General features: G+C 47.4%; 1 protein-coding gene across 1 annotated transcript in view; it reads left to right on the forward strand.

Moving 5' to 3' along the window:
* LOC118795327 (ephrin type-B receptor 1-like) overlaps window positions 1-10,956 on the forward strand; it is a 155,614-nt gene extending 144,658 nt beyond the window's left edge. The window contains exons 13-16 of the mRNA XM_036553738.1: window positions 4,790-4,939; window positions 8,082-8,275; window positions 8,440-8,595; window positions 10,750-10,956. Of these exons, the coding sequence (XP_036409631.1) occupies window positions 4,790-4,939; window positions 8,082-8,275; window positions 8,440-8,595; window positions 10,750-10,858 (609 nt within the window). The 3' untranslated portion in view covers window positions 10,859-10,956. The remainder of the gene's footprint in view (window positions 1-4,789; window positions 4,940-8,081; window positions 8,276-8,439; window positions 8,596-10,749) is intronic.
* The last annotated feature ends 6,022 nt before the right edge of the window (window positions 10,957-16,978 follow it).

The raw sequence follows: 16,978 nt of genomic DNA on the forward strand, positions 1-16,978 counted from the left end.
GGTGTTACAAACGCCACGGCAACCAGCCAGCCCCAGAGCTAGCTTTGAATGCCATTGGGCAGAGGGCAAAATCTCAACCCAATGGCCTTCGTCAGACTTCCTCATCTCAAATTACATTCTTCAAGCTGTTACCTGTCATTTGCATTTTTTATTTTTTTTTTCCCTCTCCTTGTTCTTTGGTTGAAGTTCAAAAATTTAATTTCGTCGTGCTTTCCCAGAGCGCTTTGAATTCGGACATGATGCAATCATTTCATTCTACGGCTTTACGAAACAGTCAAGCAAAACTTAAGCGGTGAGAAGGTGGTGGTAATGAGCTCGATCCGTCCCTTCTCGGGCTCCCCTCCCTCGGCGATTCCCTGCCTGTGTTCTCAGACGGCCACAGAGGGGGGCGATTGACAGAGGGGGAGAGATATTGCGTGGGGAATCTGACACCTTCTGCCAGGTAAACCGCCATATCAATTCTTATCAGGATCCATCCTGACTGCATAGTGGATTTTCCCTTTGGTGGAAGGGGTAAGGAAAAAAAAGAGAAAGTACTGCACCATTCCTCATTCTCGCTGTGAAAAATGCACCTGGCTGACAGGCTGGCAGCTTCCATTACAGAAGGAGCTGGTCCACTGCAGTCTCAGATGGAAAATAAGACCGGCCGCTGTGGCCTTTTCACCTGCTGAGATTTTCTCGGCTTACTCTGCAACCGAGAGCGAAGAACAACATCGATTTTTCTTTTGTGTTTGTTTGTTTACCGTTTTAATTTCAGCGCTTCTGAACGCGGTTTTTGTCTCAAGTTTTCTGGTTATTAAAAATGTTTCTTTTAGACTGATTAAGATATGGCCCAAGGGGAGGATATGGATTTTATCTGCCCTTCTTTTAGGTGAGTGGTATGAAATGAGCCGTGAAAATGGCGTGGTTGTTTTAAGTTCACACAGCTCTGTAGAGGGCTGCAGGAAACAGAATGAAGGACAGTCAGAGAGCAGAATCATCAATGATGGGCTCAGTACTCACCCACTCACATCAGTACGGTCCCCATAAGATCCAGAGAGTTTGTCAAAATTTCCAGTTAATTTGCAGTAGCACATAAGAGTGCTAGCCGGGTCATAAGAAGACAGTGGAGTCATTCAAACATACTATTTTCCCTCAATATCTCTTTCATTACAACTCAGTGAAAGCTCAAAGCACAGTGAGTGTGGAGAAACATCAGTCAGACTTCAAGTCAAGCCTGTTTAAATTCAGTAATTCATTACTACTTGTTAATTAGGAATGACGTTTTTTAAGTAGTCAGAAAACAGATGGTGAGCAGGCACTGAAGGGGCAATAAACTTCCAATATATAAGTTTGAAATGATTTACAAATAATGTCAACATGCTTCACATGTGGCCAGATGTGTTGTTTTAAATCCGTTTGAATCTATTAATATTTACTGCCATTCCGATGCAAGATTTACAAATACACTCACCTCTGCATAAAAGCGGTACGCTAGACGTCAAAATTAATATGTTCTGAGAGATTTATTAAGTGTTATTTAATAGTAAACAGGGCCTTAAATGTGAGACCGAATGATTGTTTAAATGTTAGCGAGGGAGAGCTTCGTTAGCGGTAAGCGTGTGCTCGCCAATGAGGCGTGCCGCTAATCAGAGCTGCTCGGGGAAGCACGTCAGCTCTGTCTTCCTCACTCGCTTTCATTTCCACTTCCGATCCCTTTTCAGGACTTCGAGTAGCCATCGAGGGGAGGGCCTGCGTCTCCTTTATGTAAAATGTATACATGACTGTTGCCCCGGAGTTAAATAAAATTAAGCTGTCAGGGGCAACATTTGTGCCTGCGTAACTGGTTCGACATTTCGACAGCCTGTGGGGGAGGTTTGTTCGCGCTCACGGTGGCACTCGCGTGAAGGTTGGTGCTCGCTCGTATCAGTAGTCGCCGCCGCTGTGCTTGTGTCATACGATGTCACTGAAAGATGAGGGGTTGCAGAGCAGGTAGCTTTGACAGGCGATTGTTACGCTTAATTGCGGTGAGCGTTGGCAGGTGATGGTTACACACGCGTGTTGCCGTTTTCCCGTCACGTGTCAAGTGTCCACACGCCTTGGGAGATCCATGACATTTTCTGCTGTCACCTTCTGATGTTTCAAAATATTGCTTTTACCCTGACATCACCTCAGTAATTCCCCACAGATTTGCTCCGAAGACGCCATGCAGTTCAAAACTGAAATTTTTGGTTGACCCCCCCCCAGCAGCTGCTATGAAAAATGCACACCACCCAATCACGGTGACCCAGAGCAAAACTGCCCTTACTTTCAAATCCAACCTTTTGATCTTTCTCTGTTCTGCACCCTCTGATGGCACTGTCCTTGATGAAGACTCTACCTTTCATTCTGCCCTTTGAAAACTCACCCCTACGTGTGCTTGCTCTGACCCACCAGAACACGCAGATTCATTTCACACTTTTTCGCCGCATAGATATGAACGCGTTCATAATACACTTAAGGCTTAGGTGCAGCAGAGGAAAATATTACGCGTTGGTCTGAACCAGCATTTCCCACGCACGCATTGTTTCTGGCCCGGAAGTGAGCCCGGGTCAGGTATTCAGCGGTACTTTTCATCCGCCTGCAAACCTCCTTCCTCCACGGCTCGGCCACACGCTTTCGGAAGCATCCGTGGGTTTTGTTTGACGACTGCTTTAATTCCTGTCACTTCTTACGCTGTTGCCTCTGGGACGGTCTCTCTCCTCCCGAGTTATTAAAAAACCTGATGCTTTTTATTTATTTATTTATTTATTTTGCTCTCTCTCTCTTTGTGTCCTTTCTTATTTAGCCTGATTTGCTTTATTAAACCGGAGTTTGGCTGCCGCCTTTGTCCCCCCTACAGCATTAATTTCTTACGATGTGTCTAACGTTATTACTTGCAAAGAGACTCGTTCTTCGCGGCACGTCTCCCGTATTCCTCCTCTGTTTCTCGGCCCTGGCTGCGGATCTCATTTTCGACGGTGTCCCGGGGCAAGAGTACAAGACAAGGAGATATCAGAGAGCAGCTGTGCTACAAAACATCAAGGCAGGGAACACGGAGGCCCACGGTCCCCGCGGTCGCCGCTCGTTATTTATCTCCTGCAAGCGCAGGTCTCAAACCAGAACAGCCCGGCCTAAACTGGACCTTTAATAACTCATCCCTACAAAGTTCGAATGTGAGGTGGCTGTTAAAAAATTATGTCTGTTTTCTTTTATTTTCTCCCCACACACCTCAGGCTAGTGTCTCTCTCTCTCTCTAAACAAGCCGTGCTGGTTCCTTCGCTGAGAAGGGACGAGTTTGGGAACTGAACAGCAGCGTGAAGTCTGGAGCTGTCTTGTTTTCTGCAGAGTTCAAAGTTTGGAATTCCTCTCACGTGAGGAGATTTGGAGCTCCGCTCCACGGTGTTACCATGTCCTCCTCTACAGTCAAAACAGCCGTTCTACATCACTGACACCCAAGGCCAGACTCTTCAGAATGATAAACAGCAAAGTAAATAAAGTAATGAGCAGATATGAAAGGGGTCGCCGGCAGGAACTCGAGCCGTTTGTTATCGCCATGCGTACTAGCGGGACCTATGGGCGCTGCGACGAGGAGCCGGAGGATTTCCGCGTCCCGCGTTTGCGGTGGAGCCTCATGTGCCCGAAAGCGTGAAAATCCAGCTAATCACCGTTGTTATAGGGCTGCACCTCCTGTGTGTACAGAGCACTGCCGGCATGTACGCAGGTGTGCAGGGAATCATAAATAAGACTCTGCTGATTTGGATCAGTGTGATGTGTGGAGCGCTTGAGGCTACGCGCACATGCACGCACACATGCAGACACACGTGTGCAGACACACACACACACACACACTCTCTCACACACACACACAGAGACACACACTTACACGTACACACTCACACACACACTCACACACACACAGAGACACACACTCACACACACACTCACACACACCCACACACACAGTCACGCACTCAGTCACATACACACCAATTACCGACACACTGTACAAATAGGCTTTGGGCCTTGGGCACTGTTTTCCATTCAAACTTGTATTGTTTTTTTTTTTTTTTTCTTTTTTTGAAAAATCTATATATAAGAACGGGTAAGATTGATATGGGGGGATGGTTAAAGGTGAGATTGCGTCTGAAGCCCCTGTTAAAGTGGCGTAATATTTCTCCAGCGTGGGATCGATCTGGGACGTTGGCAGGAGGGCTCTGGGCTGGTACAGGTGGCCGGGCGAATCGCCCCTCAGTCAGCTGGTCGAATGAGCACAGGCCCCTGCTGTTCCATCTCAGTGCCTACATAGGCATGGCTCCCCTGGGGAGAAGGGAGGAGGAGGGGAGCACTCGAATCCCAACACCTCTCAAAAGAGAGAGAGAAAGATTGCTCTGTGTGTGTGTGTGTGTGTGTGAATGCTGGGAAATGTATGAAATATAAAAAGAGCCACCAGGCAGGAACCTTTGAAAACAGCTTGGACAGCCCGCTAATGCTTATGCAGTGCAACAGAGCATAGAGATATTTTGAGCAGATTTGGGATGGTAATTCTTGCTGTACCCTCCAAGCATAATTATTATGAACAACCATAATCCACCCTTTCAGTGGGAAAGCAGAGGGACTGACACTGCCTTGCTGTGGGGCTATACACTGAAGAGCCAGAGTCAGGGAACTGGGGAAGGTTCCAGCTCACCTAACCTGCCTCTCCATCCTTCCCCCTACCCACCCCAACCCTCTCTTTCTGCTACTCCCAACTCTCTCTCTCTCTCCATCCCCCACCTGTCTCTCACTGCAGGGCGGGAAGATTCCGGTCAGGTGGACGGCCCCCGAGGCCATCGCCTACAGGAAGTTCACCTCCGCCAGCGACGTGTGGAGCTACGGCATCGTCATGTGGGAGGTGATGTCCTTCGGCGAGAGACCGTACTGGGACATGTCCAACCAAGATGTAAGTTTCAGCGGTTTTACTTCAAATCTTTATTAATATCATTAAAACTAACTGAATTAAACTCAGTTGGCTTCATCCAAGCCAGTGCTGTTTTTGAACGTTAAAACAAAACGGATATGGTCCCCACAATCAGTCCCTAGCTGTTTCTGTTCGCAGATGTGAACACTGCTCCTACTCCTGTAAATGAAATTGCAGGTTTCATTTAAAATAATGGACCACCCACTTTATTTTTTTTTTTCGCCTGCATTTGAAGGCCGGGAACATTACATAACAGCGTTCAGCGGCAGAGGGAGATTTGGGTTTTGCGAGCGCTGTTCCGCCGTCGTGCTGGATGATTGCACCGCAACGTGCTCCTCTCAGCCAGAGTGCTCATTAACTGCGTCTGGGAGAGAGGCCCGCGCCTGATTGGTCCGTCGCGCGCCGGGACCCAATCCGCATTGTGAAAGCCTCGGTCTCCCGGAGCCCTCTTTCGGCCAGCTGCTTTCCCTGGATCCGCCTCCCGGGAGCCCCTGGCCAACAGAGCAGATGCTTCAGTCGGTGCTAGTTTCGGGACGGGGGGATTGCAGGGGGTTGCTGGACGGGGTCTTCTCCGTCTCTCTGTCTTTAACCCCCCCCCCTCCGGGCGCTGTCAGTGATGGTGGAGCCTCAGCCTAGCAGGGTAACAGGCAGAGCGCCATGTCACAGTGGCGGTCTGTTCTGTGTCGCGTATGCCGCGCCGTTACCGTTTCTCTGTCCCATTGATCCAGGGTTTGCTTACCTTCCTGAGAACCCCACAGGTGTGCTTATGTTCAGATACCGGCCTGTCTGTGCCGCTCCGGGGCGCATGCCGAATTAGCGAGACGCAGTGCAGCGGCAATCACGAAAATCAGCCTGTCCTCGGATCTAAACGAGAGAGGCGTTACGGGCCACGCCTGGTTTATTGGTATAAATGGAATTAAAGGGAAGAATTTCAGTCCTCAGTGGTTGTGCTTTCTGAGCAAGCGGCTGAAAGCGCAGTGCCATGGACCAGTTCTCATTACGACGAAGACACAATGGTGGAAAAGGAGACGTCTTAATCAGGGAGTGGGCAGCTGGAATTGTACGTCGTGGGAATGTTCTTTAATTAAAATCAACTGCTAATAAAGGGCCGGGGGTAATTACGGAAGAGTACCCAGAAGGATGGTTGTCGTCTTTATCTCAGAGACACACACGCATACAGTTTACACACAGCCACTAGATGAAAGATTCAACATTCCTGCGTATACTTCAAAGTCTGACACTCAACAAGCCCTGGATCGAGACAAAATTAAAGCAAAGCAGATCATAATCGTGAAATCGATGCAGATCCAAGCTGCCATTCCACAAGATCTGAAGAAAGGATATGCATAGTGTAGCTCCTCTTCAAAGGCCGTACCTGATCCATTAACATAAGTAAGCTGCTTTAAGAGGTAGTAAAAATAGTCTCATTCCGTCTGTTTGAATCCTATTTCATCACACATCTCAGCATTCTGCCACTGTTGTGTTTTCCTCAGGTCGTCCTTAAATGGAGCCGCCTATTGGTCCAGACCAATAGGGACATAGACATGACGTCTCAACTGACATGTTCTCCCTCACCTCCTCAGGGGGCACTTGGGGTTGCTCTGTCTAATTTAATCAGGGGGCATTTGTTAAGAATGAATCAATAATCTGTGTAATGGGATGTATTTGCTGTGCTAATCCAAAGACCAGGTCCCTGGGTATTGCTTTTAAACACCTCTTGACTTTACCATCAGATCTGTAATGGATGCAAATCGCTGACTGTATGTAGAGGTAATCAGCACACATATACGTGTGTGTAAATAAAGTTTGTGTGTGTGTGTGTGTGTGTGTGTGTGTGTGTGTGTGTGTGTGTGTGAGTGTGCGTGTGTGTGTGTATGTGTGTGAGACATGTTGAATGTTGTTTTTGCAAAGACATGTCATAGGTAGCCACAGTCTGATCCCTGGCCTGTGGTCTCATGCACAGCCTTACAGTATGTGAGGGGAGCAGTAAGTGGCATTAGTCCTGTCTCTGGGATTGTCCTTTCATGCTGCCCTGGAGCACAGTGCCACAGTAGACAGACCACACCATCGCGTCAGGTTTTTCTGTTCACTGGAGAGTGCAAGGAATCAAACCAGAGCAAAAGGTGGACCGCGCGAAAATAGGTGACAATCGCCTTCAACAGGCGCAGGGCCGGGCATTCGTCCGCCGGCCTTCTGTAATCGGCTCCGAGGGAGAAAGCAGGCCAGCGCCCGCAGTTCGTTAGAGCTCTCCTTCTCCTCCCTCCCGGGGCAATCAGGCGTCAGCGCCATGAGAAGGCCTTCGTCTGGCCCCCGCGGACGCGCTGCGGCAGGGTTTCTAGCCGCGTGATTGGCCGGGAGAGCACTCGGAGACCTTACTGCGCGGAAAGGTGGTCAGTGTGATTGTGGGCCCTGCGGGGCGCTGCGGGCTATTCCTGTAGCCTTCCCAAGTGCTCCAGCTATTGTGCCAGCTGTTTTCTTTGAAATGGCATGATGCTGAAGGATTTTTGGGATGGCTGAAATGGTTACAGAATGAATGACGCAGGGAATGAACTGGTTTTGGGACAAATGAAATGGTTACTGAGCCGAGGGCTGTTAAATGGATGACATCGCTGTTGAAGATCATTAAAGAAAGCATTCTGGTGCATTATTCCTTTTGAAAATAACATCTAGAGTAGTGTGGTACAGTGGTGAAATGCATGTTTTTCACACCGGGGCCCTTGCTGTGTTTTGTGTGGCGGGGAGGTGGTTGGGGGCTAGAGTTCTGCAGAGCATTGTTCATGTACTTCCCACAGTAAAGCCCAGCCTGGTTTCACCAGTGCCAGGGGGCAGCGCCAGTGTCATCCCTCTGTCTTCACCCTGTTGGCACCCTTTCAACAGTGGAAACCAGCATTTTGCTCACGCCTTGTCTATGATGTTACAAAGCCGCACTTTCTATCGTACTGTGTGATGTAGCATCCGCTGCCAAAAGAGGCCTCTCCTATCAATCACTCAACGCTATTTATAAACTATTTACACATCGCTGTGCGATTAATCGTCTGTGACCACCAAGCTGGCTCTCGCCCCGGTCCCATTTTCCCTGCTACGCTGTTTAATCACCTGGTACCCCCCCCGCCCGCTCTCCCAGGTGATCAACGCCATCGAGCAGGATTACCGGCTGCCGGCGCCCATGGACTGCCCGGCCGCCCTGCACCAGCTGATGCTGGACTGCTGGCAGAAGGACCGCAACGCACGGCCCCGCTTCTCCGACATCGTCAACACGCTGGACAAGATGATCCGCAACCCCACCAGCCTGAAAGCCGTGGCCACCATCACAACAGTGTGAGTGTTGCACGCACACACACACACACGCACGCACACACACACACACACACACACACACACACACACACACACACACACAGGTGGAGCGATAAGGCGAGACTGCTGCATTCAGAAGCTGACGTAAAGGCTCTTAGTTTGTGCCATTCTGTCCCCGTCCCCAGGCCTTCTCAGCCCCTCCTGGACCGCTCCGTGCCAGACTTCACCGCCTTCACCTCCGTGGAGGAGTGGCTGGGCGCCATAAAGATGACCCAGTACAGGGACAACTTCCTCAGCTCTGGCTTCACCTCCCTCCAGCTGGTTTCACAGATGACTTCAGAGTAAGGAACAGCTGAACTGAGCGTGCTCCCATTTCAGCTTAGGATGTAGATGTGGAATGGCACGATTGCTGGCCCTATTCTACTTGATGTGTATTTCAACTGTTCTGTTTAAGAATTCACAGTAGGAATAACTTTACTGGAATAGAAACGGAAATCAACATTTTTAAAAGCTTCTAATATATTCTCATGAGGTATATCTTCTTGGCACTCCCTAGCATTGACCCATTCCTTTTAGCAAACAAGACCAGTCTCATTTTTTTCTATATCTGTTATTTACAGGCTTTTATCTTTTAAGTTCTTTCCTCAGTGCTGGGAAGCACAAACAAGCACAAACAGCACAGAACTTTTTAAATCCTCAGCTTTGCCAAGCAGCTGCATTTGGAAGACCTGGTATTCAGAGAAGAACAAATGTTTATATATGAAAAAGCATCAGGCGCCAGATAATTCACCTACATATTTGTCTGTAAAAGCAGCAGTCTGAGAGAAGAAAAAAAATGTGTTGTGTAACGCGCCGGGTAAATAAACAGCCGCGACGAGAGGTTTTATTAACCTGGTCTGCGGGTGGAAGGAGACGAGGTTGAGTCACGAAAACACACACGGCCGGGGCTGAGTTTGATTAGAAAAGGCTCAGGACTCTTCACTTGTAAGCCAGCCCTATGAGTCAGGACAGCGGGGTGGACGAGCAGTCGGAGAAAACAAAGAGACCGGCTCCTGCCTCTGACCAAAGCCTGTCTGTCAGGGAGACGCCGGAGGAGACAGGAGAGCTGGAAGCAATAATTGGGTCTGGCGTTAGGGTCGCCTACCCGTGGACTAGAAGCTTCCAAAGGCAAAGAATACGGCGGTCTGTTTCCACTGACCCATCTGGTGGTTTAGCGGTAGTTCAGCTATGGTGAGCTGTAGGCGTTTCTACTGCAAACTGGCCCAGGCTGACAGTGTGTTGGCCAATCCCAGATATGATAGCAGGTTTAGCCTGAAGCTTAGGCAGTTCAAGCAGAGGCAAGCCCATTTATCTTGTGTAAAATACAATAGCCAGGAAGGGTCTTACAGTGTTTACTCCTGGCGAGGTAGCACAAGACCAGTTAATCTGCGCATTGTCTGCTATGAGCTGGTATTGCGAATGAGTAACCCGTCATATGAACAACAGCCAACAACAGAGAGAGTCTGAAGCAGAGAGCATGTTCACACAATATTATACAGACATTATAGCATGCTAGTGTTGGAAACTGCATCACACATCATATTAACTTCCATTCAAATTGAACGGCAGTCGTGGTTGAGGTAGTGAATGGAATAAGTCGATGGTTCACACGTCAGAGGTAATTTGAGACGTGAAGATGACGGTGGATTTTGATACGTGATTCAGACTTCGGTCTTGGCAGGTGGCGTTCTTCCTAAATCTGAGTTTTAGCCGTGTGCCAGCCATTCAGGTTTCCCCGGGGGAGGGGGGGGGGGGGGAGCGAAATTTCAGTCGGAGGGGTAACGGCACACCCTCCCTCAAACGCTGTCTGCGCCGCGAGAAGAGATCCGTGTTTCACCGCTAACGTAGGCGTAATCCTCCATGCGGACACGCTGCGCTTTCATGTGTAAAATCGAGGCACTGTAGCTGTCAGGGGCAGTGGGACCTTCCTCACTCAAGTCTTTATTAAATCATTAAACTGTTTATGCGATACAGCGGCGTGATTGCGCCAGTCATTTTTACACGCACAAAAGACTCAGTGTACGGAGCGTGTTAATCTAATAAACATTTGGGGTTCGTCCCTTTCACAGGCGGCAACAAAAGATGACAAATATCCCCAAATGATGTCTTCCAGGAGTTTGATTACTAATGTTAAGACATATTAGCATATGAATGCGAGCACCAGGTACGCACAGTATCTGTTGCATTGTGGAAACGGATGTATTTGCTAGCTGTTTAAGTACGGATCTGTTTATCGCCTTTCTCTCCGCCCCGAGGAAAATAAAGGATATGGAAATGAACAGCTCCCAGAGTGGGTGAAGCTTAAGACAGCATGACAATGCCACACCGCATCAACTCCGGTGCGCTCGCTTTGAGAGCCCGGGTTCCTGCCTGCCACTTTAAATGTCATATTCGGCTGTCTTTTCTCTCCCCCCTCTCCTCTCTCTCTCTCTCTCTGTCTCCGCCCGTCTCCGCAGGGACCTGCTCAGAATAGGGGTGACCTTGGCGGGGCACCAGAGGAAGATTCTGAACAACATCCAGTCCATGAGGGCGCAGATCACTCAGTCCCCCACTTCCATGGCATGACTACAGGGGGCGCTGTGCGGCGGCAGCATCCGCGGGAGCTCCTGGAGGACCGCGGATCTGACAGAATACACCCACGTAGAAACTATCATTTTAGTCTGACTCAAGGCACACTCACTTCCATCATATCGACCTGCTCTGTTCCCTACCTGGACAAAAAAACCTAGCAACGTATTCTTTGCAAGGAGTCACTAGTAGCAGGAAGGACAAAAATCCTATTAAGATAAATGTACAGAGACCAAGACAAAAAGAGTATATAAATATATATGTAAGACATTCAGTGGAGTGCTGCTGATTTCAACTCTGGGTTTTGCTCCTGCTTGTTTTTTTTTTTCATCCCCTCTGGACTGGAATATCGGTGGAGAAAACAAAGGAAGAAACCCGCTGTGGCTTTCATTTGTTCTCTTGTTTGTTAATCATCACGAGCGCTGAGATCTGTCTTCTGTCCCGTCCAAACGAGTGCTGACCCACCTGCTTAAGGTCCAGGTGGATGGCGTTGCCGAAAGGCTGCTCGGAACGGCTGCGCCCGGATTTTAAATCCATCAGAGGAATATAAATATATGTATTGATAAAATAAATATGATTAAATAATTGAGACAAAAAAAAAATCTTCATATTGAAGGTCGTATGTATGAAAAATATATACTTTCTCTGCTTGCATTTTTGGCAAATAAGTGTGTGTTGAACGGATTGTGAACGACACCTTCGTAGTGGCCCCTGGCAGGCCACTCTCCTGGACCATGTTTTTGTTTTGCCGTCACCATGAGGGGACCGTGACCGGGAATCAAGAACACGCCACGGCCTGGCCGTTACTGTACAAAGGACATTTGTTGTGTGTCAGATGCTAAAAAGAAAAAAATAACCTCTCTGGCTCTTCAGATGATGCGTATTGTGGGTTTTTACCGAGCAGAGACTTGCTGATGAGCTCATACCTGTAAAGACTATATTATTTCTCTTCTTATTCTTCTGTGTCTTATTTTATGTCGGAACTTCTGGAGTAGAAAGGACCTGTTGCAGCCCTGCAGTTCAATCTCACGGTATGTATCGGTACCTGTTATTCATGTTTAGGTTCGGATAATTGTAATATTGTATGGATGTTTTACTGTAAGTCTATGCATGAGACCTCAGCCTCAAATGTATACATTCACTCAAACACATTCCCATGCAGATGCACATTGATACGTTCATACACCCATGCCCATACACATCCCAGAAAATATTTGTTTAATAAGAGTGCTGACACGAGAGAAATTAGTTTTAGTCATTTGTGTAAAACAAGACCCAAAATACACTGTCGTCCCAATCATAGGATACCCCACCTTTTTGCAGAGAAATAGGTACGACTATCAGTGGTTTGAAGAGAAATGTCAGTAAATGACACAGACTAACACAGAGCCCCAACCTCAGCCCAAAAGAACATCTTTGGGATGAACCGGAAAGTTAGGCCAAGGTGACCCTCTTCACTTGTAGAGTGTACTAATACTTTAAAAGTTGGGCGCAAACCAGTATCTTTCTACGAGAAATTATTACTGCCTTTGACCCTTGACTTTTGGTAGGATTAGTGTAGTTCTGGCTGTTCTTACACAAACTGGACTTGAGTATTTGGTGAAGTTGTACTGTGGTTACTCATTGTACTGTGGATAGGGGATATGAGATATGAGTAGGTTTGATTCAGTGATACTGAAAAGCACATGCTGTGATACACCCTGTGTTCTTTGTTAATGAGATATGATCCTTTTCCTGTGTTATGACACAGATAGAATGCAGGTTTAAGTAGAATGGCTGGATGGAATCCTATTTTATTACAGGGCCATGTCTCCCGTCTATCAGTTGTCATGATGCGTACCAAGCGTGAAGGTGGAGGGTGCAGAACCCTCCCTCTGCTTCTTCAGACTTTTCAGTTCTGTGAAAGTCTTGTATGTGCACTGTGTTTTGGCAGAGGATCGAACCCACAACCTTTGAAGATCAGGGCAGACTGACTGTAACCATAAGGCCACTGAAGCCGTTCTTATTTCTCAGTGGCGGTAACACTGCACATCTTCGATTCTCTCTGCAGTTCATTTCTGGGTGTCTTATTTGTTTTCCATTTTTTGGAGCATGATGGATGACGGTACTAAATGGTGCTTAGGATCCTAATGAGACACTAATTGTCGGAGTCTCTCCACAGCGCATTTTAAACACCGGCTTTCACTGAACGCCGGCAGAGTAGGCTGTTCTGACGTTTAGGGGACTCAGAGGCTCAGCCATCCCTGAGAACTAATATGTCAGGGCCCGCTCAGCCGCGCGGCCAGGAATACCCGCCTCCTTTCGCAACTTTGAAACCAGTCGCAGTCCATTAACAAGCTATTAAATACCGTTCTCCACGCGTCAGGTGAGCCAATTTCAAGGTGTTCACGCCGAGGCGGGAGGCGTTCGTCCCGTGACGGCTTCGCCGCGCTGTAAACGGCTGACCTCAGACTTCCGCGCGCATCGCCTGGCACAGTCCCACGTTCGCGCCGTTTCCCGCCACGATGACATTGGACATGACGGAGAGCGTGCGTGAGTGAGGCATGTGCTGTCACTGTCACTGTGCCAGATAACGGTGGAAAAAAAAGAGCAGGGCTGAGCCTGGCTAGTGATTAAGAGAGAGAGGTGCTTTCCTCCGGGACGCCCTCCAGCCGCGCCAGCAGGCAGGAGCGTGAGGGGGGGAGGGGGTGAGGGGGGTGATGTGCGAGATGATTGACAGGTCTCTGGCCTCTGGCGGCGCCTGGGAGCAGTCACGCTGGGCAGTGCTGTGTGAGAGCGGAGAGGGAGGAATTAAATACTGTTTGCACCTGCAGACTCACCAGTGTGACACACGGTGGGGGAGGTGTAGTGTGCGTAGTCTCTGTCTCTCACACACTCGTATACATATATCTGACACATGCGATCCCTCCCCCAACCACACACACGCACACACACGCACACACACACACACACACACACACACACCACACATGCTGTGGGTCTTTCTCAGAAACATACACATACAGACAGACAGACACACACACACACCCCATACACACTGTCTGTCTCTCTTAGCAACACATACACACACACACACACCCCACACATGCTGTGGGTCTCTCTCAGAAACATACACAGACACATACAGACACACACACACACACACACACACCCCATACACGCTGTCTGTCTCTCTTAGCAACACATACACACACAAACGCATACACACACACACACACCCCACACATGCTGTGGGTCTCTCTCAGAAACATACACACACGCACACATAAACACACATCCCAAATCTGCTGAAAATATCTCTATGCTCTGTTGCACTGCAGTACCATTAGCAGCCGATCAAAGCTGTGCAGATAAATACACTCACAAATGCAAGCGCATAGATGCACTCACATACACACACATTAGCACGTTAACATAAACATTCCCACATCATCTGTGCCAAACCAATTTCTGCTACAGGATACTCCATCCACAGTCTCATGGCAGTCATGCTTTAATATCCGTGTGTAGACAAATATAACCTTATCAGGGACTTGTTTTATTTCTAGCTGCCATGACTCTTGTGACCAAAAGCCAAAGCCGTGATGATGAAGTGTTGTATGTTTGAGTCAAAGAACTCAAAGAGCTTTGGTGAATCCCTACAGGCTTCCAGACACACATACATACACACACACACACACACACATACGAGGCACTGAGACCAGTGGCATTTACTTAGACTTTAGAGCACCGAAAATCTAGTGGGAAAATATCAAGGACGGCAGGCAAATATGTATGAAGCCACTTACTCTGTGGCCGTGGCCAGTAGAGTGACAGAGTTGTTACAGGCTTTGTAAAGCTTTGTGGTGGAACAATTCCATTATCTGTCCGTTAATCATAGTTTAATTAACTGCGCATGAACCCATTATTTTTTAATTAACACGCAATGCAACTTTCACCCAGGCGGAACAATCCAGAGCCCCCCGAACATGGCTCATGGTGTCCCGGGAAGATATCGATTGATGCAGACGCTTTATCAGTGATCGGATCGCCAGGGTTTCCTTCAGCAATACATTTCCATTCCTTTTAATTTAGATTATGCTAATGCATTGCATTATCTGGTAGGCAAGTCAAAGGGGAGCCTGAATATGAAGCGTGTTTTAATTAGAGAGCAGGTTAACGACTGTGTGAATGGGCACCATCTCTGGAGCTGGTGTCAGGCAGCCGACGCAAATTACGGCTAATTGAAAAAACATAATGCAGGCTACAAGGGGGGGAACATGAAAATAATCAATGGAGTCTTACTGCTCAGGAGTTTTAAAAGACCTTGTCTGTTACCGTCACATTTTTTTTTTTCTTCTCACCATATGCCTCCTGAAACATTCAGCAAACAAACAGATAGCAGAAGACTGTTGTAAATACATGATAAGACTTTCATTTTGATTGTGTTTATTGCTATTTAACTTTAAATATCAGTGTTAAAGGTCGAGGCTCATGCGAAAACAAATTTGAATACATGAGAAGTACTTGTTTCTATTTACTGACTTTATTATCTTTATGCGATACTGCCTCCTCACCATCTGTTAACTGACTGATTTTACAACTAAGGCATACTTAATAAATAGAAATGCATAAAGTTATTGTTTGCGCAGTAATTTTATGACTGCCTCTATAATAGAAGCAGAGATGACAAATAAGTGAATCTGGTACTAGATTCAGTGACATTCATTGATATTTTTAACAAACTTTGCAACAAATCGACAGACATTGTACCTGATTGGCAGGCATCTTCTGGCAACACTAAGGGCAAGGGAAAGGGCTAAGCTGAGGAAAGAATACATCATTTTCTCTCTGCGTGCCTTTCTTTTTCTGTCTGTTTTCTATCACTATCTAGCTCTGCCCGTTCCTGCTTGTTTGTGAGAGAGAAATGGCGGTGTGGATATCAGTAGAGAGCCAGAGAGCGAGCAAGAAAGAGAGAGAGTGTGTGTGTGTGTGTGTGCACACATGTGTGTTTGAGGGTGGGGGGCTGGGGTTGATTTGGCAGTAAATTAACCAGACCTGTTTTCCTGTGTCCTCTAATTGTGAGCTGAATATTAAGAAAGTGCACAGTCCTTTCCTCTGGTTTCTTTGTTCTCTTTCAGGAATTTGGCTAGAGGAGTGTAAGATATTATAGCATCGTCCATTGCACTAACCTGTTTCTTTCATCCCTTTACTGAATGCCAAGGGTCTTCATATTTGCTGTGGGAAAAGCAGGCTATTTCATGTGTCATGTCATGTCATGTCATGTCATGTCATGTCATGTTCCCCCGCCCCAGGCATCTTTGTCAAATTCAAAATGTAATTTTTTTTTGTTTGTTTTTCTTCCTGCACATTACAGAGGAGTGTGCCTCAGCGGAACTCAGGACAGCGAATAGGAAATCCACGTCTAAGGCGAACGCGAGAAAGCGCGAAACTTCCAGCATGACTTGGGTGAACTTGCACTTGTACATACAGGAAAGAAGGGGACTGGGAGCTTTTTTCCTCTGTGTCATCGTGTAACTAAGATTTGTTTATCGTGATGAGTATGTCAAGAGTTTGTAATTGTAACTTTCGGAGAAATATTGTACTAAAAATGCACTCAATAAAGACGAATCAACCGGATCAATGGTGTCCTTAATAAAAGTCAGTGACTGGCTGCTGCAGATGTAATGGATAAGCGCTCTTCAGGGAGGAGCGTGAGAGTGGCTGGTTTGTCATCGGATTAATCGGATTACTTGCACAGGATGGGTATAAATGCTCTCCCCACACAGACATTGACAGCTGTTTTGTTTTGCCGCTCTATAATATGCTAACGCAAAGCGGCGGGAGGCCAAACCTGCTTGGTTTTAAGGTGCTTTTCAATGACAGCTTTTAGGTTGGCTTAAAACCCCACTGGTATTGTTCTGGTCAGATTTACTGGTAGCCCACTGAATACGAACAACCAGCTAGCGGTGTAACAATACAGCAAGGAGGTTTACTGAGTGACTGAATTGACTAAGTTGCAAAATACTTAGTTACTCATCAAACCTCCTTGCTTTTTTGTGTGACTAAGCTCACTTAAAAATATGTCTTGAACAAGGTGGGTCAGTCAGATTTTGTGGTCTAACTATTTTACTATTA

This window comes from Megalops cyprinoides, chromosome 20, assembly GCF_013368585.1.
Source record: "Megalops cyprinoides isolate fMegCyp1 chromosome 20, fMegCyp1.pri, whole genome shotgun sequence".
NCBI classification, from domain to species: Eukaryota; Metazoa; Chordata; class Actinopteri; order Elopiformes; family Megalopidae; genus Megalops; species Megalops cyprinoides.